The 22731-nt window shown below is 50.1% G+C and overlaps 8 protein-coding genes across 8 annotated transcripts; 5 read left to right on the plus strand and 3 right to left on the minus strand.

Moving 5' to 3' along the window:
- Positions 1 to 356: 356 nt before the first annotated feature.
- N7506_010386 (Tetratricopeptide-like helical) lies at positions 357 to 629 on the plus strand (the record flags this gene model as incomplete). The annotated part of the gene is made up of 1 exon (XM_056959679.1): positions 357 to 629. The coding sequence occupies one exon, from the start codon at positions 357 to 359 to the stop codon at positions 627 to 629; it is 273 nt and encodes a 90-aa protein (XP_056809069.1).
- A 385-nt stretch (positions 630 to 1014) lies between these two features.
- N7506_010387 (tRNA lysidine(34) synthetase) lies at positions 1015 to 3223 on the plus strand (the record flags this gene model as incomplete). The annotated part of the gene is made up of 3 exons (XM_056959680.1): positions 1015 to 1165; positions 1243 to 1419; positions 1476 to 3223. 3 exons carry the CDS (start codon positions 1015 to 1017, stop codon positions 3221 to 3223), a joined length of 2076 nt encoding a protein of 691 aa, XP_056809070.1.
- A 330-nt stretch (positions 3224 to 3553) lies between these two features.
- On the minus strand, positions 3554 to 8364 carry N7506_010388 (putative Rho guanyl nucleotide exchange factor; the record flags this gene model as incomplete). Its single annotated transcript, XM_056959681.1, has 3 exons — positions 3554 to 4123; positions 4175 to 6087; positions 6150 to 8364. 3 exons carry the CDS (start codon positions 8362 to 8364, stop codon positions 3554 to 3556), a joined length of 4698 nt encoding a protein of 1565 aa, XP_056809071.1.
- A 1265-nt stretch (positions 8365 to 9629) lies between these two features.
- N7506_010389 (uncharacterized protein) lies at positions 9630 to 14593 on the plus strand (the record flags this gene model as incomplete). The annotated part of the gene is made up of 5 exons (XM_056959682.1): positions 9630 to 13148; positions 13206 to 13594; positions 13646 to 13752; positions 13811 to 14193; positions 14273 to 14593. 5 exons carry the CDS (start codon positions 9630 to 9632, stop codon positions 14591 to 14593), a joined length of 4719 nt encoding a protein of 1572 aa, XP_056809072.1.
- Positions 14594 to 15169: 576 nt separating this feature from the next.
- On the minus strand, positions 15170 to 17922 carry N7506_010390 (mRNA splicing protein SYF1; the record flags this gene model as incomplete). The annotated part of the gene is made up of 4 exons (XM_056959683.1): positions 15170 to 17494; positions 17545 to 17598; positions 17658 to 17774; positions 17833 to 17922. The coding sequence occupies 4 exons, from the start codon at positions 17920 to 17922 to the stop codon at positions 15170 to 15172; spliced, it is 2586 nt and encodes an 861-aa protein (XP_056809073.1).
- Positions 17923 to 18168: 246 nt separating this feature from the next.
- N7506_010391 (H(+)-transporting V1 sector ATPase subunit D) lies at positions 18169 to 19359 on the plus strand (the record flags this gene model as incomplete). The annotated part of the gene is made up of 8 exons (XM_056959684.1): positions 18169 to 18183; positions 18239 to 18351; positions 18413 to 18423; positions 18481 to 18806; positions 18858 to 18906; positions 18963 to 18972; positions 19034 to 19074; positions 19127 to 19359. The coding sequence occupies 8 exons, from the start codon at positions 18169 to 18171 to the stop codon at positions 19357 to 19359; spliced, it is 798 nt and encodes a 265-aa protein (XP_056809074.1).
- A 291-nt stretch (positions 19360 to 19650) lies between these two features.
- On the minus strand, positions 19651 to 20580 carry N7506_010392 (U1A/U2B'/SNF family RNA-binding protein; the record flags this gene model as incomplete). The annotated part of the gene is made up of 4 exons (XM_056959685.1): positions 19651 to 20045; positions 20108 to 20414; positions 20479 to 20485; positions 20540 to 20580. The coding sequence occupies 4 exons, from the start codon at positions 20578 to 20580 to the stop codon at positions 19651 to 19653; spliced, it is 750 nt and encodes a 249-aa protein (XP_056809075.1).
- Positions 20581 to 21611: 1031 nt separating this feature from the next.
- On the plus strand, positions 21612 to 22577 carry N7506_010393 (CE1 family esterase; the record flags this gene model as incomplete). The annotated part of the gene is made up of 1 exon (XM_056959686.1): positions 21612 to 22577. One exon carries the CDS (start codon positions 21612 to 21614, stop codon positions 22575 to 22577), a length of 966 nt encoding a protein of 321 aa, XP_056809076.1.
- Positions 22578 to 22731: the final 154 nt, after the last annotated feature.

The raw sequence follows: 22731 nt of genomic DNA on the forward strand, positions 1-22731 counted from the left end.
GTGAGTTACTTCCTCTCAGTTCCGAATTTGCCAATCTAACTATATCCGTTGTCAGGGCTCGCATTCGAATGCACCGCTTCCGAGCATTTATGGACATCCCACTGTTTTTGGACAGGTATTGCGACCTTGCTTCAATAAACACTGAGAGCTTTTCACATGAGTTGTCAACGCCGAAATGGGTGACAGATTGTGATGCCTTGTTTCCATTCACCGAGCAAGAATCTTCCAACATATGTCTCAAGTCTTCGCTGGTGATATCCACGATATTTCGCACTTTGCCTTTTCCGCAGATATCTGCGTTTGCCTCTTCGGGGTCAGTGTATCCAAAAACCATACCTTATTTTGCATGCTCGGCCATGCAGAGTTGCTACACTCTTCTTATGCTCCTGCACCGACTTCGCGCTTCGTTGGCAACAGATCGTCTTGCTAATTGCTATCACCTCCTCTACGAGCCGAGTCCTGAATCGGAGATTGCTGATGCTGAGCGGCTGACTGAAGAGCTACGGCATGGCGTGCAAACCTTGGGGAGATCCTTGAAGTCAGATGTCATCTTCGAGGGTGTTGGGGGCATGGGGCGTGAGATCGAGGGTGCATATCTGGCGGCATTCCCTGGTAGCTCTGAGATATAGCTGTTGAGCTTTTCCTGGGCTTGCAAAAGTATTCTAATGTCATAGGGTTGTCCAGTACCTCCAGGGTTGTTGTTCAACGACGATGCAGAATGACCCCGGGAGATCAGTGGATATTGTAGATATACAACGATTTGTGCATGGATTGCATATCGATCGGTCAGAGTACTTTTCCCCCTCGGATTTTCATAACACAATATAAAAAGTAAAACTGAACCTTGAGTCCTTACAGTTGACCTTGACGGTCGACATTCCGGCATTTGCACGAAGACCGCGTCGGATAATCAATTTACCGAGCCGGCTCATACAGTATCGTCCGCACGCGCAGGGACCTGATCATCCACGGCAAATGCGGGAATCCGGATCCTAGCTTGGATTGAGAGCAGGGATGGCAAGCAATATATCCATCTCGCCTTTCATTTTCCAACGATGCTTTCAGCAAGCGTGGTCCGGCTCGCGACGAGCTCGCGTCAATTACGGAAACGCCAAGTATGGGAACAAATCAGACGATGACGTTTTGCAACTTCCGCGAAGGTTCGGTATGTTATTGAGTGAATGAATATGTGAATTTCCTGTGGTTCTTCAATGACAAGATAGCTGACATGCGACTTGACAGGAATCGCCGTGAGTGGCGGTGCCGATTCTATGGCATTGGCATATCTATGCAAGCAGCTGGAACGTTCACCTGAAATTTCCGGGGCCATCTCCGTCACTGCATTTGTAGTTGATCATCGCGCTCGTCCAGAAAGCACTATTGAGGCTCAGAGGGTCGCTGGTTGGCTTCGTGATATGGGTATGGCTTCTAATCTGGGCACAGGCTCCAAGTATGGTCTAACCAATTTCAAACAGACATCAAAACTCAGATTCTCAAGCTGGACTGGTCTGAGTTGGCGTCTGGTCAAAATAAGTCATCAGCAGATTTGTCAAAGCTATCTGCATTTGAAACTCATGCCCGGCGACTCCGTTTTCAAGCCCTCGGCTTGGCTTGCCATGATTTCAAATTAGAAACACTTCTTCTGGGCCACCATCAAGATGACAACATTGAAACAACCATCTGGCGATTGTCTTCCGGGGCAAGAGGGCTAGGCCTCGGTGGTATTCCCGAAGTTGCTCGAATCCCAGAGTGCCATGGACTCTTCGGGGCGTCTGAGAGCTGGTCAACTACTTCGATACCAATCAAACCAGATAATATGCCTCAAGCCCGAGTCCGGTTCAATGATCGCAACCACGGGTTAATCACACTCTCTCGTCCAGGTGTCGAACTTGAGGGCTCAAATGAAATAAGCTGTGAACGCACGTCTTCTGTGAAGGTCGCAAGTCCAGGAATTTTCATTTGTCGACCTTTACTACAATTTACCAAAGCGAGTCTCTTGGCAACTTGCCACAAAAATAATGTCCCCTATGTCTCCGATCCAACAAACTTCGATCCAACCCTCACCCCTCGGAATGCCATACGCAGCTTCCGCACTTCAAAATCTCTACCGCACGCGCTGGAATCGCAATCAATCCTATCACTAATCAGGTCAAGCCAGGATCTTCTTCACAGGTCAACTGAACTCTCCGACTCTCTTCTTTCCTCCCAATGCCGAATCCTGGACTTCAACCCTAGAGCCGGTTCGGCTGTGATTCAATTCCTAGACCCAAGTCCTGCATCGATGGATCCGCAACTCGCAACTCTATCAGCCCACCAAACCAGGCAGATCCAAACCGTTGTCCTCCGCCGCATCACAGAACTGGTCTCGCCATACCCTGACAGTCATTTCCCGCTCCGCAGCTATGAGCCCTTTGTATCCAATATGTTTTCCGATGCAGAAGATGACAGTGGCGCAAAAGCGGCAAGTGCTCCTAATGAGGCACCTCGCCCCAGGCAATCCTTCACTTTGGCGGGTGTCATGTTCCAACGTCTCGCGAACCAAACTGCCGTGTCCGTCTCTGGCAACGAAGTCAAAGCCACAAGGGCTGGTGGTGACAATATTTGGGTGCTCTCTCGACAGCCCTTCATGAAAGATAGGGACCCAGTGACAAAGATGAACGTCTCGCCTACGGGAAACTTCACCCCGTGGTTTCTATGGGATAACCGCTTCTGGATGCGAATGCGTCTCGTCCCGAATGAGCCAGACCGAGACCCTAACGAACTCGGAGCGAAGCTATCCCAAGTACCCGTCACAATACGTCCTTTCCACAAACTGGACATAGAGAGGGTACGCAGAGATACTGTTAATTCAAGGCCACAGGGAGAAAAGAAGAACTCTGTGGTTGAGCGGCAGATACCCGGGACTTTTGAGAACTTGAAAGCCTTTTTATCTGCCGAGGCACCTTCTCAGATACGATTCACACTGCCGGTAGTGGCAAGAGAAGGCATCAATTCTAAACCTGGGAAACCCTTGGATCAGAAAGTCAGGCAGCAACTGGCATTGCCTACTTTGGACTATCGTCTGTCTGCCCACTCTGCTGAATATACGTCTCAAAGCGAGGTAGAACTCGTACATCTACGCTGGCGATGGAAGCTCAAGTGGCAGTGGATGTACAAAATGATTGACACTGAGGCACTGCGCCTGATGGGCTGGCCTGTTGATAGAGATACCGAGCACGCTTAGTGTACATGAAACCAACACCTAGACAAACATAATGAAATAACCCTTATAGGGATGTGATATGCTGAGCCACGTATGTATGATCAATGGCTATCTGTGCGGAAGCGCCAGTATGAGAGTGACAAGAAATAGGAATGATTACAGGTAAGAAAGGCTCATGGACATGTATGCAAATGAGTGGGTAGGAAAAGGAAAGAGGAACGTGCGGTATCAGTATACAGGGAGAAAGGAAAGCTTGGCGTAGCAAGTGTTGACAAGTGGAATGAAAGGAGAGGAAGAGTGAACGTGGAAGCGTAAAAGCTCAGGGGTTGGCTCGTTTGTTGGAGGATCAGATCATTGTTCGCTCGCTTTGAGCAGTGCATGGGCAGCCGATTGGGCTCGAAGACCTCCGACCTCTCGTTTCAAGCGGAAGTTTTCCTTCTTGATACGGCCAATTTCATCCAAAGCGCTCGCCAATTGGGACTTCAAAGCGTCTTCGGCATGTCCTGATCTGACTTCCTTTGCGATCTTGCTGAGTTCGGTATTGAATCGATCGTAGAGAGCTTCGTTTTCAGCACTTGCCTCGCGATACAGCTCATCCAATTTCCTGACGCGCTTCTCGCTCAGAACCAATGAGGATTCCAAATCTCGCTCGATAGCGGATGTGCGACCATTGCATTCTGCGGTGAGTGTATCGAATCTGGCTTCGAGGTCGCGCATGCGAGTTTCAAGTGACGTTGTAGCAGCAGAAGAAGTGTGTGTGTCTTCCCGGTCGAAACTGAAACTCAGATCCATTGGACTGAGTTCCCGTGGGGGTGTGAGTTTGAAAGATCGCAGTTCGTCGCTGATCGCTGCAATCTCGTCTCGCAGGCCCAATTGTGTAGAGTTCTGGGTCTTCTTTTCAATCTGAACACGCTCGCGTAACTAAAATTGTCAGTTTGTAAATCTCTCAGATATATGAATTATCTGACAAACCTTCTGTGGACTCTGCATGCGCAATTTATGCGGCTTCTGTGGGGAGGATGAAGACTGAGGCCGCCTGTTCTCCGATACGTTGGCGGGTGGCCGCTCTCTAAGACCAGGAGTTCGCTGAGGGATACTAGATGCGCGTGGTCCTCTCTTTGCTTCATCGCCCGGAGATCTCGAATCATCTCGCCTGAGCTTGGTTGTTCGCTCCGTTTGTGGTGTTCTAGGATCGATGTTTTCTTTCCTGCTGGGCGTAGATGGGCGAGGGGGCGACAATCGACGGATGGGTGACCCCAGTCGGGAAGGGGAGTTGGATTTCGCTGGAGATTGAGAGCGCATTGGCGATTTGCCACGCATCGGGGATTGGCCACGCATGGGAGTGATAGGGATGTAACTGCTTTGGGGTCTGGATTGCTTGGTAGGAGTAGTCACCTCGCCTCGTGTGTAACTTGAAGGGGTTGTCGGTCGAAGCTGTTGAGTTGGCGATATACTAGATGCATCCGAGGATGCTGTTGGAGGTCGGAGATCAGACAATGAGCTTCTGCGCTTCCTGCGAGTTCTTGGAATGCGGTCCTCAGATAGACCTCGGAAGGACGACAGTGACGGGGGCTTTTCTTGGCCGGTTCCTGGCCTTGAGATCGTTTCCTCTGAAGCAAACCCGTACGGACGATCGCGAGAAGTGGGTCTCAGGAAACCAAGGCGGGCATCCACGTCAGTTGACTTGGAACGAGTCAGGGTTCCCTTGGGTGTGTTGGGCTCTGATCCTGCCGGACTTTGCTTCTTGCTCAGCGTTCGTAAGATGGATGCTACCTTTCCTTCGCCCTCGGTCTTTGAGTTGTCCCTGTACGACCCAAATCCAAATCGTTTCCGGAAAGATGAGGAATTTGAGCCCACTGAGCCAGTATTATGGATCTTTGATTGTCCGCATGTAAGTGTACCTTCCACTGAGGTGCCACCGGGGATGAAGTCCTCAAAGAGATTGTCAAAGTCTTCCACTAGTCGATCCAATAAGGAAACATGGTGACTGGGATCACCATCTTCCGTTAGCACCTCCGCAAAAGCCATCGTCAAAGCACCTCGATCGCCGTCATTCCCGGATGCATCAAGCAGCTCTGCGAGTAACCGAATGATCGCGCCGAGCGCTCGTCTATTCTGCGGCGTCATGTCTGCCAAGAATCTTCGGAACTGTTCATCGAAGTCGCGTGGTATCATAGTATCGAACTGACTCTGAACCCACTTCAGAGAAGATGGGCTCAATATTGGGCCCATGCTTTGATTCCAGGCATTTGCCAAGAAAGTTTCGAATGCGACAAACAAGGTATCAACGGGCACTTCCGCTGCAGCCTGAATCTTGCTTGGGTCTTCTAACAAAATGTTGTAAAGCTCATTCACCGGAGCCCGGTCAACGTGGTCTCGAACACGCAACATACGGCCCAGGATATTTCCGCTCCGAGACTGTAGAGAAAGCACAAAGGCTGCAAATGTTTGTTCCAGTAACCCAAACTGAACGTCCAACCCGTTGGAGGCTGATGCGCCAACTACTGAAATCTTGTTGTTGTTCTCTTCTTTCTCTTTTTCCTTCTCCTTCTCCTTCTCCTTCTCTTTGTCCTTGTCTTTGCCTGGGAACGTCGATGGCAAAGTGTTTGATCTCGAGAGGGTACCTCTCGGCGGGGGCATCTTTGGAAATTCACCAGTCAAGGTTGCTGATCCTGGGCCTTTGGGGGTGGAAGCATTATCACGGCTACCTCCAAGAAGGTTCGAGATCAGCTTGGTCGGCGAAGGTGGCCGGAACCCCCGCGAGGATTTCACCTGCGTAGTCAAGCTGCTGGCTAGGTAGCGAAGGATTTCGAAGTTAGAGCGAACCAACGGCTCGGTCAATACCGGATTTCGAGGGCTACGCAAAGGGGACAGCAAGTATTGAACTATGATTCAATGTGTTAGTTGGGATCAATGTATCCTGATAGGTGTGGACTTATGGACTTACGGCGTCTTGCAAGGGTCGGTATGAAGGTGTCCTTTGTGATCAAATCCGCAGATCCCGAGCCAACCACAGAGTCGATATCTAACCTAAACTGCTGGTCGCTGTTGGGTGGAGATATCGATATAATAACCTCCAGACTAGAGGTTTTTAATATCTGACTACAGGTTGTTTTCGGCGTATCAAAAACAACCCGTATCGGAGATGGGTGGACTGGATTTAGCGCAGCCGTTTGGCCATCTTCACAAACACAAGCCAGTATTCCCACGTTCGTGGCTGCCCCTGTGGAAGGACTTCGGAGCGTCCACTTTCCTCCTTCTCTTTCACTCTCGGGAAATCGACCCTCGATCTTGGCTTTGGATATCTCTTCGATCAATTTGCTTGCTTTTCCTTCGTAGGTTGTGGCAAGCTCCAATGCAAGCAAGTCCGTTCCTGCAGCTACCTCGGGTTTCGCGGATTTGGATGATACAGGCAAGACGAACATAATGCGGCCGCATTGAGATTGCATACATCGCACGTTGTGAAACTCTAGTACTTGCACGACTTGAAGGTCTGATGATGGAAGTGACATAGGCATGTCAGACGTTGACGACGCCGCATTGTCAATATCTGCCAGCACACCACGCGCCGTTGCTCGACTTTCGGCAGACTTTGCCAAAAGAACCATGCAGTTCTTATAGAGAAGCAGAATTCCAGCGCTGTGGCCAGACATTTGTGCCGGATGAAAGGGAGGAGTAGCTTCGTTAAAGTCCACCGCAGTGATCAACCGACCTTCGGGGAATGTTTTGGCACGCCATCCACCGACAAGCTCTCTCAGTCGGTCAAGACTTTGGGCATGGCTTGATGGCGAGTCATTTTCAAGCGCGCATATGTCCTTAACGACATCTCGGGCTTTCAATAGAGTTCGCACAGCGGGGTGAACCAAGGGTAAATTGCTGGTCATGGTGTCAATCAACAAACTATATCGAGGTAGTCGTTGAACTGGCTCCATAAGCAAAGACCGCAACCTTTGCTCGCCGGTCTCATAGACTCTTTTCGAGAAACTGGAGTTCTTGTCTTTCATGAAAAGATTCAATGTTTGGGTGAAGCCTGTATGCGCTCGCATGTAGTCCCCATACGGCTGTGAAAATCGAGGGAGCCACTCAAAAAGGGCTTTTGCAAAGTCCACAGCTCCGAGCGCATCCCTTCTGTCCCTCGGAAGGCCTCGTGATGGAAGTTCTGTGTCCTGTCCAATGTCTGAAATGGCATCCTTTTCTGTTTCATCAAGCACTTGTCGAATGACATCGAGAAAGCCAAGGTTTACTTCCAGGATTTCATGCAGACATGGAGGGAAAAGTGCTGCCAAGGCTTCTTCATCGGGACTATTGCTGGACGGCCCCCGACCATGGGCCTTTTGTAAAAACTCATCGGCCACTTCGTGCACAAGCGAATACAACTTTGCAACGTATCTCTCCTCTGTGTCCACAAGCTCACACATGGTGAGGCGAAGAGCCTCTTTCTGGCTTCTTGCAAACAATCGAGATTTGCTGACATTCGTTGGCTGAGAAGGCGCGCGCTTCAGCCGAGATGTTGGTAAGAACATAGGATCACCCAGTGCCTCTATGAGAGGTGTGTATGGTCCATACTGTGAATTCTGGCTCTCAAGGTCCGAACATTCGCTCTCACGTCGGCTGGGCGCTTGGATAGTTCCCGCGGGAAGTATCACATCGATATCAATCCACGGAACTCGGCGCTCTTGGTATGCACTTCGAATATCATGAATAATCTCCAGTGAATCCTCCACCTTCGTCATTCGGTTGGCCAGATCCGCCGCGTGCATTTCATCGAACATCTTCGGTACCTTCCCTCCTGGACGACCAATTCGCGCAAGTCCTGTCAAGCGGTGCTTTACCGGCTCAGAGAGCTCGGCAAAGTACCTCAACATACTGACCGCGAGTCCGCGACACACTTCGTCGCCTTGCTTGTCGCGGGGTAGATGGTTGACGGCTGCATACACGGGTGCAGCAGGCGACACTGTTATCCGAGGATAGCTCTGGAAACCGGCCGGTGTGAATATGTGAGCTTGGATGCGAGAGCTGCTGACGGTGGCATTGGCAGTGGAGACAGCTCCATAAAACACGAGGATCGACGATAAACACGAATCGGCGACATGGTAAAGGCTGAGATGTTCGAGGGGCAAGTCTGCCAATGCGGGGGCCGGGGGAGGTGCGATTGAGGCCATGCTGAGTGTGGTTGCGACAGGTGCGCAGGCAGCGCAGTTGCGGGAAGGCGAGCAGGCACGATAAACAAATGAAAATGCGCCTCAAGACGTGGAAGGAGTGTAGCGGGGCGATATCAAGCGCAACTGCACAGAAATTGAGATTAAAAGAGAGGAGATATTTGGAGGGAAAAGACAGTTCAAGATCGCATGTAGAGCGTGCTTATAATGGAATCAATCGCGACATTCGCGCCACCCTCCATGGAAACCGAGGGCCCAGGTGTTTAGTTCATAGGCAGAGCTCCAGGGAGAGACACGTGCAGCGAGAAAAAGAAAATAACAAAACGAAGTGAAAAGCTCCGAGACGAGTAAGTAATGAGGGGAGGCGATTGTTTTGAGGCGGGGAGAGAAGCGGTGGGTTGATATCGCGATAGCCCCGATAGTAGCGGGTATTAGCGCCTCACACTAATATCCATGAATATCTCGGTGGATCAAGAGATTCGTCTGGCCTTTTGACTTGATTTCCAGTTATTCAACTTTCCAGACTTCTTATGTTTTGAATCTTGACGGTTTGTCCGGCCAACGCGATTCTGTTGCTATGTTATCCCCAACCGCCGCAAGGACTGCAGCTACATACTACCATATGATAGGTCACATTCAATTGGTTTGCTGGCACGTCTGCTTTCTCGGGTTTCAAAGTATTGCACATGGGATGATAACAGCAGATCGTGTGACCCGTGGTATATTCTAGATCAACAATGTGATTATTGTTCAAATGGGGCTAGTTCAATCCTTTTGTGTTGATATGATGCTAATGGCGGACGCGGAAAATACATCAGCCACTGCGGAATATATCGAGGATCGACGAGATATAGGCGCATGTATGTGTACTGCGTACTTCGGTAGCTCATTCTGTGCAGCTCCCTTCGTCACGTTAGGATAGTGACACTCCGTACTTGGCTTGTAGATATAGATCACGTTGGAATTAGGATCCAGGCGTGTCTCAACTGTGGAAACACATGGGTTCAATCCATGGATGCGCTTTGATACCGACGGTGACACCAATACCAATAAAATACACCAATCAGACCAATGAGCAGACCAGAATACCAGAAGATGTGTAATCCATACCTACAGCGCCCCTGGTGAAAGCGGTGACCTGGCGGGGAGACGCTAATCCCAATGAGGCAAAGGAAAGCAGCAGTATGATGATCAAGAGACCAGCTGTTTGTTCCGAAATCCCCCAACGGCGTCACAACGAATTACTTGCTGAGTGGCCTAAATCCACCATGGACTTGCCTGCGCTTCCCATTGCCATCGACCCGGTGGCTTTGGTGACTACGGAATGCATAACTGTCACCTCGTCGATGCGCAAGCATGCCCGCTGGGCTCACTCCTCCGTCTCCGCCATTCTGGGCGGCAATGGAGCATCTCGTGTTTATGAACGGGACACATCTGCTCCCCCGAGCCCGAACCCCCGCCGGACCGCTCAGCCGACTCGGAGCGAAGATGATCATGTCCTGGCCAATCGTTGGGGCCTGCGAGGGAAGAAGGGGAAGAGCATGCAGGACAATCCGTTGATATCTGCCTTCACACGTCTCAGGAGTGATCTCAAAGGATGTAAAGACATCAGAACTTTTGATACCCCGGCTTTACTCCACCCATTCTTACAGGTCGTCCGATCCTCCTCAACCTCTGCCACAATCACCTCCATCGCCTTGGTCTCCATTACGAAGTTCTTTTCCTACAATATCGTCAATACAAACTCCCCGCGACTCTCTATGGCAATGCAGCTGCTCTCGGCTGCGATCACACACTGCCGATTTGAGGCAAGCGATTCCTCGGCGGATGAGATCGTCCTACTGAGGATCCTCAAGTTGATGGAAGGCATACTTTCACGCCCTGAGGGCGAGCTCTTGGGCGACGAGAGCGTTTGTGAAATGATGGAGACTGGGTTGAGCATGTGCTGCCAAGGTCGTCTATCAGAGGTGCTGCGGAGGTCTGCCGAAATGGCAATGGTGAAGATGTGCCAGGTGATCTTCATGCGCCTGTCGCACCTGGATGAGAATATGCCCGCAGGACCGGACCCCTTCGCTGGCGAAGACACCAAAAATGATCCATCATCGCGTTTGAAGATGGACCCCTCTGTCAACGGAGACACGGTCACATCGCAGCACCTGTCAGCTATCAGTGCGGATACAGCAGCAGCAGATCGACACAGTACCAGTCGGGAGGGGACACCCGATCCGGCTGGCGCTGGCAATGCCCCAGCGGCAGCTGCACCCCCAAGTCCTACTGATGATCCTGTATCCGAGGTTCAGCCATACTCCTTGCCGTCCATAAGAGAGCTGTTTCGTGTTTTGATAGACCTTCTGGATCCCCACAATCGTCAACATACTGATGCTATGAGGGTGATGGCACTTCGTATCATCGATGTCGCGTTAGAGGTAGCAGGCCCCTCTATTGCCCGACACCCCAGCTTGGCAGCCCTGGCCAAGGATGATCTCTGTCGATACCTTTTCCAATTGGTCAGATCAGAGCACATAGCCATCCTCACAGGTTCATTGAGGGTTGCTGGTACATTGCTGTCGACCTGCCGACCGGTTTTGGTTCTCCAGCAAGAACTGTATATCTCGTACCTTGTGGCCTGTCTACATCCTCGCGTTGAAATACCGCGGGAGCCTGGCATTGATCCATCGCTTTATGAAGGCATACCCCAATCACCAAAATTGGTCAAGCAGCCACCCTCGCAGACAAATAGTGGAAGGTCTACTCCTGTCCCCGTGAGAGACCGACAAAAACTAGGACTCGAAGGCGGATCGAGGAGGCCTGAGGCCCGAGAAGCCATGGTAGAAAGCATCGGCGTTTTGTCACGGATACCGAGCTTCATGACCGAGCTTTTTGTCAACTACGACTGTGAGGTGGATCGGGCAGATCTGTGTGAAGACATGATTGGACTTTTATCTCGCAACGCTTTCCCGGATTCTGCCACCTGGAGCACTACTAATGTACCGCCGCTATGCCTCGATGCTCTTTTAGGCTACGTGCAGTTCATCCACGACCGGCTAGATGATGAACCAGTACAAGGAGATTACCCCCCACAAGAACGCCTGCGCAAGCAACGCGATACCAAAAAGCTCATCATCAAAGGAGCCCAAATCTTCAACGAGGACCCCAAGAAGGGAATTGCGTTCCTTGGAGGCCATGGTGTGATTGAAGATGTGCAGAACCCTGTTCTGGTGGCTCGTTTCCTCAAAGGAACCTCCCGTCTGTCGAAGAAAATTCTTGGAGAGTACATCTCTAAGCGCGGCAATGAAGATTTGCTCGGCGCATTCGTGGATTTGCTCGACTTCTCGGGACGCAATGCAGTCGAAGCATTGCGAGAGCTGCTTAGCTCATTCCGTTTGCCTGGCGAATCACCTCTCATTGAACGAATTGTTACAATATTTTCTGAACATTACGTGGAGAAAGTACAGCCCGAGGGCATTGCAGACAAAGACGCACTTTACGTCTTGACTTACGCCATCATCATGCTGAACACGGATCAGTATAATCCCAACGTGAAGCCGCAGAATCGTATGACATTCACCAGTTTTGCGAAAAACCTACGTGGCGTGAATGGCGGAGGGGACTTCACAGAGGAGTTCTTACAGGAGATTTATGACTCCATCAAGAATAACGAGATCATTCTCCCCGACGAGCACGAAAACAAACATGCTTTTGACTACGCCTGGAAAGAGCTGTTGCTGAAGTCTTCATCCACCGGTGATATGGTCATTGGAGAGACTAACGTGTATGATGCTGAAATGTTCGAGGCTACATGGAAACCGGTGATTGCGACTCTCTCTTATGTCTTCATGTCTGCCTCGGATGACGCTGTTTACTCTCGCGTGGTCAATGGATTTGTACAGTGTGCACAAATTGCTGCGCGTTATGGTTTAAGTGATGCGTTCGACCGCATCGTCTTCTCTCTATCATCGATCAGCACATTGTCTACCGATAAACCTCCTAGCACAGCTCTCAACACAGAAGTTCAAGCAGGCCAAAAGAGCGTAATGGTCAGCGAGTTGGCGGTCAAATTTGGCAGAGACTTCAGAGCACAGTTGGCCACTGTGGTACTTTTCCGAGTCCTTGCCAACAATGAGGCCACAGCCAGACAAAGCTGGGAGCATATTGTGCGCATTTTGACCAATTTGTTCATCAATTCTCTCATTCCACCATTTGATGCTCAATTTACGTCCGAGCTTGAAATTTCCCCGATCCCCCTCCAGCCTCCATCGCAAGTTGTTGATCGGGATGGACGCAACAATGACACGGGCCTTCTGTCTGCTTTCACATCCTACATTTCCAGTTATGCGGCAGACGATCCCCCAGAGCCTTCAGACGAGGAGCTCGATAACACACTTTGCACTGTCGACTGCGTGACGTCGTGTTCGATACCCGATATTCTAGCCAATATCAAATCTCTCCCCTTGTCTTCTTTGGGGATGCTTGTTGAAGCTCTCTTGTCTCTGCTTCCCGAAGATAACGCACCGGCAGTCATTGTTGTGAAGTCCGAACGGCCGACACCCACGTCAAGAACTGGAAACAACAGAGTCGACCCCAACCAGCCCAAATATGACCCCTCAATGATTTTTGTCCTCGAATTAGCCACTGTGCTCACTCTCCGGGACGAAAAGACTTTGGAAGTGCTTGGCGAAAATCTCGCAACAACCCTGCAGACACTGGTGCGCGATGCGAAGAATCTCCATCCATTGGCCGTATCCCGCGTTGTTTCTTACCTCCTCAATTTATTGCGACTTAGCCATGTATGTATTACCACCGCTCGTGACTTTGATGGGATTCCTTAACTGATGAACTTCCAGGATCAACACTTTATGCGAGTGCCGGTCGTGCTCCACGCCATTTCTGGATTCGACCAGGATATTTTGGAAACTGTGGCCACGGCTACGGTCAAGGGCCTTTCCAGGTGCATTGCCCACACTGGCCGTCTAAGAAATGAGATCACCATATCTCCGGACTTCTGGTCAATCTTGCAAAGACTCCACCAATATGAAGCGGTCGCACCCCTTGTCTTCGAGCTTCTTCGAAGCATCGTTCAGTTAATGCCCGATATCATTACCGCCGACAATTACGAGTTTGTGGTCAGTTTGGCCAACGACTTCGTAACTGCTGGGCGCGTGGGATCCATTGAAGAACGACACAGGGATGCTCAGGCTCGTCGTAACAAGAATATCAAACAATCCAAGCCAAGGTAGGCCACGCTTTCCTACCATAAATTCCCACAAGCTTACCTTCATAATAGTGAAAACCAAGTTGTGACTCGCGGGGTCAAGGCAATTGGTTTGATCTATCACCTCACCGGACGTGTTCCGGCTCTTATCAAGCAATCTCACCTCGAGGAGCATGAAGGTAATAATCGCCCCTCTGACTTCTTTTTCCCAGCCATATCTAACATGTCAATTTCTAGCCTGGGCCGCCTACTGGTCACCTATCTTCCAATCCTTGACCAGTCAATGCATCAACCTCTGTCGCGATATTAGACATCATGCCATCAGCACACTTCAGCGATCTCTTCTTTCCGCCGAACTTATCTCAAGTGACGATAGTGAGTGGACTAGCATTTTCGACGAAGTTTTGTTCCCGCTCGTGCTGCTCCTATTGAAGCCCGAGGTCTACCACTCAGACCCTGTTGGCATGGGCGAGACCCGATTCCAAGCCGCAACCTTGGTCTGCAAGATCTTCCTGCGATTCCTTGATCAGCTTCCAAACCGAGCTGGCGTGCTCCCGCTTTGGCTCAGAATCTTGGACATTCTTGACCGTATGATGAACAGTGGCCAGGGTGATAGTTTGGTAAGTGAAACATTCTACCCCCCTCCCTCCCTCAAATTTATCTGAAATAATCCTTGCTAATTGCCATCCAATCTTTTAGGCAGAGGCAGTTCCTGAGAGCTTGAAGAACATCCTTCTGGTCATGGCTGATGGAGGATATCTTATCCCCCCATCCCAAGACCCGAGCAAAGAGGAAATCTGGGTCGAAACTCGCAAGCGACTCGGCCGCTTCTTGCCAGATCTCTTTGCTGAGGTGTTCCCTGACCCTCCGAAGGAGTCTGAAAAGTCTCATTCCGACACTGCTGTATCATCTCCCACCCAGGCCAGTGAGGCAGAGCCAAAGAACGAAGAAACTAGCACACCGCAAGACAACACTGAGACACAGGCCACCCCGCAAAAGGTGGAAGGTGTCCCTTCATAAGAGTGTTGAACCCTACCGTGCTTCTCATGACGTGCTTCTGCACTCGTTGCATTTGCATTTAGAGAGAGGAGATGTGCTTTTTTTTGTCTAATCTATCATGTGGATATAAAGCTTGGTGTGGAGGCTTTGGGCATTAAGTGGGAGAAATTTAGTTTACCCACCTCGGCATATCCTCATAATTTAACCATTGTATGATTTGTGCAAGATGCATCCATACTGCCTGGGCTACGCTTCGTATACGAATTCGACTATACACGTCGAGCAGTACAAATGATGACAGATGTGTCATTCAACGGAACATTCTATACAGATACAGATACAACGAACTCCACGTCGGGACAGGTATCCTAACATAAGGCAAGAAAAAGTCAGATCGTATCGGGAGTTAAAAACCCCCCTGAATTTGAAACAAATTGAAAATAGTCATCATGTGAAATGCAGTTGGTGTTGTGTAAACGAAAAGCGGCGTTGGGTGGAGAATTGATCGTTCCTTGTGGGGAGGTGATACAAGGCAATATGGAGGGCGAACATGTGAGGATAGATCAAATAAGCAGAAGACATGAATGTCCGTCCTTTCTAATCATCGTCCATATCAAGATCGATGGCATCAGGGTTGGCTGGCGCGGCAGCTGGTGCTTGGCCCGCTGGGGGAGGACGGTTGCCCCCCTCCGGCCCGCCGCTAGCAGCGACAAAGCCCACAGGCGCACGGGCTTGACGCTCCAACTCAGCCATGGCATCAATGTCGGCTTGGTCGTCGGCGTCACCTTCACCCCCTTGGGTCTCTTGCTGGCCCCTGGCAACGGCCTGGGAGGCAATGAAGCTGACATCGGTGCTGTTTTTCATTGTTAGCAAAACGGTTGCCAGTGTAAGGGTGGGGGGAAAGACGTACTTGTACTTAGCTTGAACAGCTCTCTTAACTTGAATCATGTCTCCGAAGGTATCTTCGTTTCCATGCTGAACTTCGAACTCATCCCACTTCTTGTAGTAAGGAGCATTTGTTCGGGGGTCGCAGAATTGAGAACCGTGGGAGTAGATCGCACGAGCACGATCGACCTCACCAAGTCGTCTTTCCATCTCGGCAAATTTGAGACACATCTCCTTTGCCTCGGTGTCGGGCAATGCGGCAATTGCGCGCTCATAAATGGGTCTTGTTGAAGTGAGACCGAAGTTGGAAGCAGACTTGGTGATGTAGAATTCAAACATCTCAAATCGGTCCTCATCGGCGACCGCCCGGGTGGCACGCTCATAGATCCGCATCGCATGCCTTGAAAGACCACGCTCCTCCTCCAAACTGCCATACATCAAGTACAGAGACTTGGCAAACTTGGGAGGGCATTCTTCCAAAGCTTGCTCGAACAGGTCTCGGAGGCGCTCAATGCCAATCATCCGATCCACGGCCTTCGTCAAGTACAGATTCCAGAGCTCAAAGGCAACGGGGTACGTGAAGAGATCGAGACCCCGCTCGTATACCTTGAAAGATTCTTCGAAGTATTTGTTCTCTTCCAATAGATTGGCGTAGTTGACAACGGTCTGAGGTGTGGCGATTCGAAGCTCGAAGATCCGCTCATAGACCATCTTAGTCTCATCCAAGGACGAGACACTCTCAACAAGATCGACATAGAAACTCCACAGCTTCCAACTCTTGTGAATTCTTTGCTGGGGCGAAAGAGTCTCATCAAAGTAGTCGACGGTTGATTTCTTGGGTGCCTGTGTCGCCTTAGCCATGACACTGACTGCCTTTTCAAAGTTTTCGGCACGGAGCTCCATTTCCGCCCATTCACACCATGTCTCTGCCAGTTCGGCCACGGACTTGAATGGAACCTTGACAGCCTTGTCGAAAATGACTCTTGCTGTGTTCAGATCACCACCGTTCTCATAGAGCTTGGCGTAGTTGATCCAAAGCTCGGAGAACTTTCCATGTGCCTTTTTGGGACTGATGGCGGCGATGGCGTCTGTATATGTTTGAACGGCTTCCTGCTTGTTGTCTCCCCAAAGTCCAACCCTCTTCTCCCATTCGATGACATTGTGAGGGTTCTGTCGCAACAACACATCATTGACGAGGAAGGGTCTGCGATCCATCAACTGCTCAAAACGCAGCATGCGAAGATCAAGGTCGAAGTCGGCTTCTTCATCAACCTTGCCCTTCTCAGAACGAGTCGCTGCACCTTCCATCAGATTGCCAATGATAGACTCTTCGAACTCGACATAGGAGTCGAAGATGAGAGTGAAATCACGGACAGTCATGACAGTAGTAATTCCCTCCTCAAAGACATCCCGCGCCTTCTCGAAGTTGCCCTTGGTGATCCAGTATGTCGCCAGACCAGCCCAAAGCTTGCCTCGTTGGTCTGCAAAGCGCTGGATGCCACTGCGGAGAATGGCATCGACATCGATTCCGACTTGAGGACCGGTTTGGATCTTCTTGGCCTTCGAAACGAGCAGATCAACCATTTCGGTCCACAATTGGAATGGACTCTTGCCGTTTTTGGATTGGAACCGAGGATTGTCGAGCACATCCATGAACTTCTTCACGGCCTCTGTGTATTCTCCCATTTCAACCAAGAGCTCGATGTATTCCTCAATATTCTCTGGATGAATTTGCATGTAACGCGCAAAGATTTTGACGGCGGTTTGTCCGGAGGCAGATCGAGCGAAACCCTTGTAAAGCCTCCAAATTCGGTTGTGCTGGGTGACCGGCAGAGCGCGTAGAGAGCGATCAAACGTTCGCCGGGTGTGCGTCACCGAGGGCTGCTGAAGGAGGAAAGACAGGTACATTTCCCAGATGCGCGGCATCTTGTTGAGAAGAATCAAAGCTCGTTCGAAGAGGGCATTGACCTTCTGGTATTCGGCGCGGTAGACAGTAGGATTGCGACCCTTGAGGTGCTTCGTACGGAACTCGAGATACTACTGAAGTCAGTAAAAATCCAAGTTTGGGGATGTGTAAATATTCTTACCATCTTCCAAAGCTTGTACGAGCGTGGCAATTGCTTACAGGCGCGCTCCATGACCTGTAGACATCTCGGGTCAGTTGTGATACCAGAGACTGGATCTTGTGGTGGTGACATACAAATGCTTGCTCATAGAGGGTGCCATTTTGCTGCTTGAATTCAATGTATGAAAGCCATGGCCGGACACTAGTAGCGTCGCGTAGTAGATCTTGTTCGTAAACGACATCCTGGTCGGTCTGAAGAATAGATAAGAGTCAGTTTCGAGCTTGGAAAGTCCAATGGGCCAATACTGACAATCAGATAGAGGTCCGGCCGGGACGCAGATGATCGATCCATCTCTGCGTGCTGCCGGTGTGATCTCGGGGGCAAGAGTGTCCCTGGCATTGCGCCACTCAGTCGAGCGAAATCCAATTATGCGGTCAATGTATCGACATAAAAATTCGCATAAGTGGAGGGCTGTTGGCGTGCGCGTGTGAAGCAACTGTGAACGGATGAAGTTCGCACGTTGATCATTTCACGTGACCCTCTCCGTATCAGGTGGGCGGTGGAGCTTTATCGGCGTCATATCGATGTGGCCGCATCACGCCTGGACAACAAGGACTCTATTGTACTTCGTGCTGTGATACAGTCATGTCGGGTGCCGTAGTAGGTATCCTCTGCAGATGCAATAGTGTCTTGATTCTGATCGATATCTTCACAGGGCCGAGAGGCAGTCTTCCCAACTCGTCAGTCCTTGGGATTGATGAAGAACAAGCTGAAGGGAGCTGAAGTTGGCCATAACTTGCTGAAGAGAAAGAGTGAGGCTCTTACAAAGTACGCTGCCTATGCTTGTTGCAATTACTGGATCTATACTGACGCCTTATCTTGTCAACAGACGTTTCCGAGGTACGCTGCATTGATGCATTCCGATTCCCCGCCTTTGACGCTTATAACGCCTCATAGAGATCACACGCCGTATCGATGCTGCAAAGCAGAAGATGGGCCGTGTCATGCAAATTGCGGCATTCTCGTTAGCTGAAGTCACCTATGCTGTGGGAGGAGACATTGGTTATCAGATCCAGGAGTCCGCCAAGCAAGCCCGCTTCCGCGTGCGATCTAAACAAGAGAACGTCTCCGGTGTTCTTTTGCCCTCATTTGAAAGCTACACACAGGACGGGGTCAATGACTTTGGTTTGACAGGTCTAGGCAAAGGAGGACAGCAGATCCAACGCTGTCGGGAAACATATGCACGGGCTGTGGAGACACTGGTGGAACTTGCAAGTCTACAGGTATGTCGGTGGATTTCAATCGGTTGAAGAATTGCTCATTGACTTGAATAGACTGCTTTCCTGACACTGGACGAAGTCATCAAGGTCGTCAACCGAAGAGGTAAGTCAACATTGCATCAAACTGTCATAGGTCACTGACTAACTTGTGCCGTATAGTGAACGCTATGTATGATCGAAACCCCATTACGGATTGAAAATTGTTTCCAATACTAATATGCCTTACGAAGTGAACATGTCATCATCCCTCGAACTGAGAATACTATCAAATGTTTGTCATACCCTGCCCATCATATTCTGTTGCAATAGCTAACTCATGGAAGACATTAACTCCGAACTCGATGAGCTTGATCGCGAAGAGTTCTACCGCCTCAAGAAGGTCTCCGCCAAGAAGAAGAGAGACGTTGCTGCTGCAGACGCAGAGATACTTGCAGCTCGCCAAAAGGCGGCCGAGGAATCAGCAGCAAACCCGCAGGCAGCAGCAGCTACACCCGCCAAAGAGGAAGAGTCGGCAGACGTTCTCGGCGAGAACGAAGACAACGATGTCATCTTCTAGAATTTCCTTTCTGCTTTGTTTCATATTGATACTCTTTTCCTGTTGGCGCCTCCTGTTCTAGCCATAAACATGTACCAATTGTACACTCATGCTCATCTCAGCCTTCACCTTGATGTCCTAAGCCTTGGAAATAGTAAGCATTATGCGATATGCAACATGGGTACATTGCGGTAGCGAAAGTGTCGTGATAAAGCTCTCCATATTTCTAATAAACATATGTTTGAGACGAGACCTTCCAAACGCCAGAAAGAACAAGATCCAGGATATTTTGTGGGATACAACCACCCACGACTACTGTCGCTGATAGGTAACGCGAATGGCCTTGCCTTGCTCGCCCATGGGCATGCCCGACGTAGCCTCCTTTGCGCTGATAGCCCCAGTCTCGGCATCGTACTCGACGAAGGCGATTCCCTTGCGACCAGGTACCATTCTGACTTCCTGGAAACCTTCGAAACGGCTGAAGATGGCGGAAAGCCCGTCTTGGGTTGCCTCGTCGGGCAGATCACGTAAGAACAGAATCTTGTTGGGTGGTAGGTACTCGTCGGGAATGACAGCAGTTGTAGCACCAGAAGCAGGCTTGAGGCCAGTGCCTTTGGTGGTCTTGGCCGGACGTGCGGCTTCACCACCGGCAGCGGGTCGCTTGAGGTTCTTCTGTGCCTCGAGGGCCTCGTGGGCTTGCTTGCGTTCTGGTAGAAGCCAAATTAGGACACAACTTCACTTTGCGGCAAATAGAACATGTCCAACATACCCTTTTCAGCTAAACGCCTCCGCTTATGAGCCTCCAATTCATCGCTGCCGCCTTCCCGTTGAACTGTCGCATCACTCCTGGTTTTCGCATAGTCTAGGATCATGGGCTTGTCAAAAATATCGAAACCATTGATTTCCTCAATAGCGCGGGTCGCGGACTCGACGTTATCGAAGACGATGAAGGCCTGACCCTTGGCCTTGAGGTTCGTCTTTGCGACGACCTCTAGGATGGTACCATATTCCGAGAAAATCTCCTCCAATGCCACTTTCAGCTGCTCGACTTTGATGCGCTCGTCTAGATTCTTGACCTAATGAAGCCGTCAATATGGGAACGGTGATCGTTGATGCGGGAGCAATATGAGGGGTACGTACGTATACTCTGCAGAGACTTGTCAGCATGGGATTCAATCTGCAAACTAGGGGGAACACTTACGTCGAATTGGGCGGAAGCCCGGCTGCAGATATGGCTGCCATTGTTGCGACAATTGGAGCTCCGGGAGACAGCAGGTTGAGCTTCTGACTGGAGAAGAGGGATTGCACTGGAATGATTGTGGGTCATAATGCCATCTTTTGTGCCAAATTACATGAACTAGCATCATTGGTCTAGTGGTAGAATTCGTCGTTGCCATCGACGAGGCCCGTGTTCGATTCACGGATGATGCACTTACTTTTTAGTGTTTTTTTTTTGGACTATATTTGTCCTGTACTTTTGCTATTTCTTTGAGTGGCGCCGTCGTGTTCGAAAATTTTTCTGAAAGGTCACCCTCGGAGTCATGTACGGAGTACTGAGTCCATCGCTATTCACCATTGTTTACTGCCTTTATGCCCAATCACGGCTTTGATGTTATGGCCGGATGCACGACTTGTCACATCCACTAGGTGCTGAAATTGGTGTATCATGCTTCACGCCTTGCTTAGACCTTATAATTTACTCTGCAAAGTATGAATTTCTTTTCTGGCTATACTCCGTATTTGTTGATATGGTCATTATGAGATACAGCACAACCCCTATGATGATTCTTTTATAACAATGATTGCTCGCCCATGTAGTGCCAATTGCCTCGGATATGCTAGATATGGTTGTGAGATGAGTGACTCCGTACGGAGTACGGAGTGCGGAGTTGGTATACCCCGGTGTGACTACGGAGTAGACACTTCTACTCAAAAAAAAGTTCTGGTAGTGGTGCAATGTCTGCAATGACTACCTTCGGCATCAAAAGCCACCGGAAGATAACACTTGCCAGTAGTGAGCCCGAACGCGTGTTGCCACAGGCAAATGGAGCCAATGAGTACCCTCAAGGGGTTCAACCCCTGACATCTGAGGGTATAGAAGTTCTTTTCCAAGCATCCAGAACCTGCAGGTCTTACTCTTACTAGTCAATCGTTCTATACTCTTGCGCAATGGTCGGCAAAATAGTCATTGTTTAACCTGCAGTCCACTTAGCACTGTATGGATTATTATAAGTACCCATGACGGACTCAATCTTTCCTGTAAATTATTCAAAATGAATCTCAAGTTTTTGCTATCCCTTACAGCTCTTGCCAGCATAGGCACAGCCAAAACAGCAGGCTGTGGGAAAGACATACCGTCGAGATGGCCATCGGCAGGATCAAGTGCATCACTCAACCTCCCAGACACAGATCGCCAATACAGACTATACATTCCTGCCAACTATGACAAGAACACGCCAACACCGCTATACTTCTCTTTCCACGGGGCATCCGGCACTATGAAGAAGCAAGAAGCCTTGTCCCAATTCTCCAACCCATTGTTTAACCCCAATGGAATTGCTGTATATCCAGACAGCAAGAATGGGTACTGGCTCTCCAATCCAAATGCAGACACATCACGCCCAAATGATTTGGACTTCACAAATGATCTGCTCTCTCACATAGAAGAAAAGCTCTGTGTCGACACCACCAGGGTTTACTCGGCGGGGAAATCCAACGGTGGAGGATTCACAAGCGTTATTGCTTGCAACGCAACGGTTGGAAGTCGATTCGCTGCTTTTGCCTCCGTCAGCGGCGCCTATTATGATACGGATGATATTGATGGTATCGGTCCCTGTGCACCTGCCGAGCGAGAGGAAGGATACCCATTCCTGGAGTTCCACGGCACTACAGACACTACCGCGCCTATTGATGGCAACACCAAGAGCAGCCCCAAATTGCCTGTCATCGATATCCTACAGGGCTGGGCGGCCCGCAATGGATGTGGGGACAATGCCAAATGGGCGTCGAATGAAACCATATATGAGAACCCCCTCGTCAAGCACGTTTCTTGGAACTGTGGGGGCAAGGAAGGCATTGTTCAGCACCACCGTGAGGAGGAGAATGGTCACTGCTGGCCTAGCACTATTGGAAATAGTGACTATGTTACGCACCCTGATCAGTGCCCGTTGGGTCATTATGTCTACAACGCGACGGAGTATATTTTTGACTTCTTCGAGAAGTACCAGTTGATTCAATGACGGTCCGGTGGTGTCTTCTAGGTACTACCTGGCTAGACTGGCCTTGAGAAGCCCCAAGGTTGTGGGTGTCTGAGACTTTGCCTGCCTGCCCGAACAGGTCCACGGGTGATCATGGGTTCAAGTTCTTGTTGATATTGCCATAAATAGGGGACTG

This window comes from Penicillium brevicompactum, assembly GCF_028827555.1.
Source record: "Penicillium brevicompactum strain IBT 35665 chromosome Unknown utg000006l_segment0_segment0, whole genome shotgun sequence".
In the NCBI taxonomy this organism is placed as follows: domain Eukaryota; kingdom Fungi; phylum Ascomycota; class Eurotiomycetes; order Eurotiales; family Aspergillaceae; genus Penicillium; species Penicillium brevicompactum.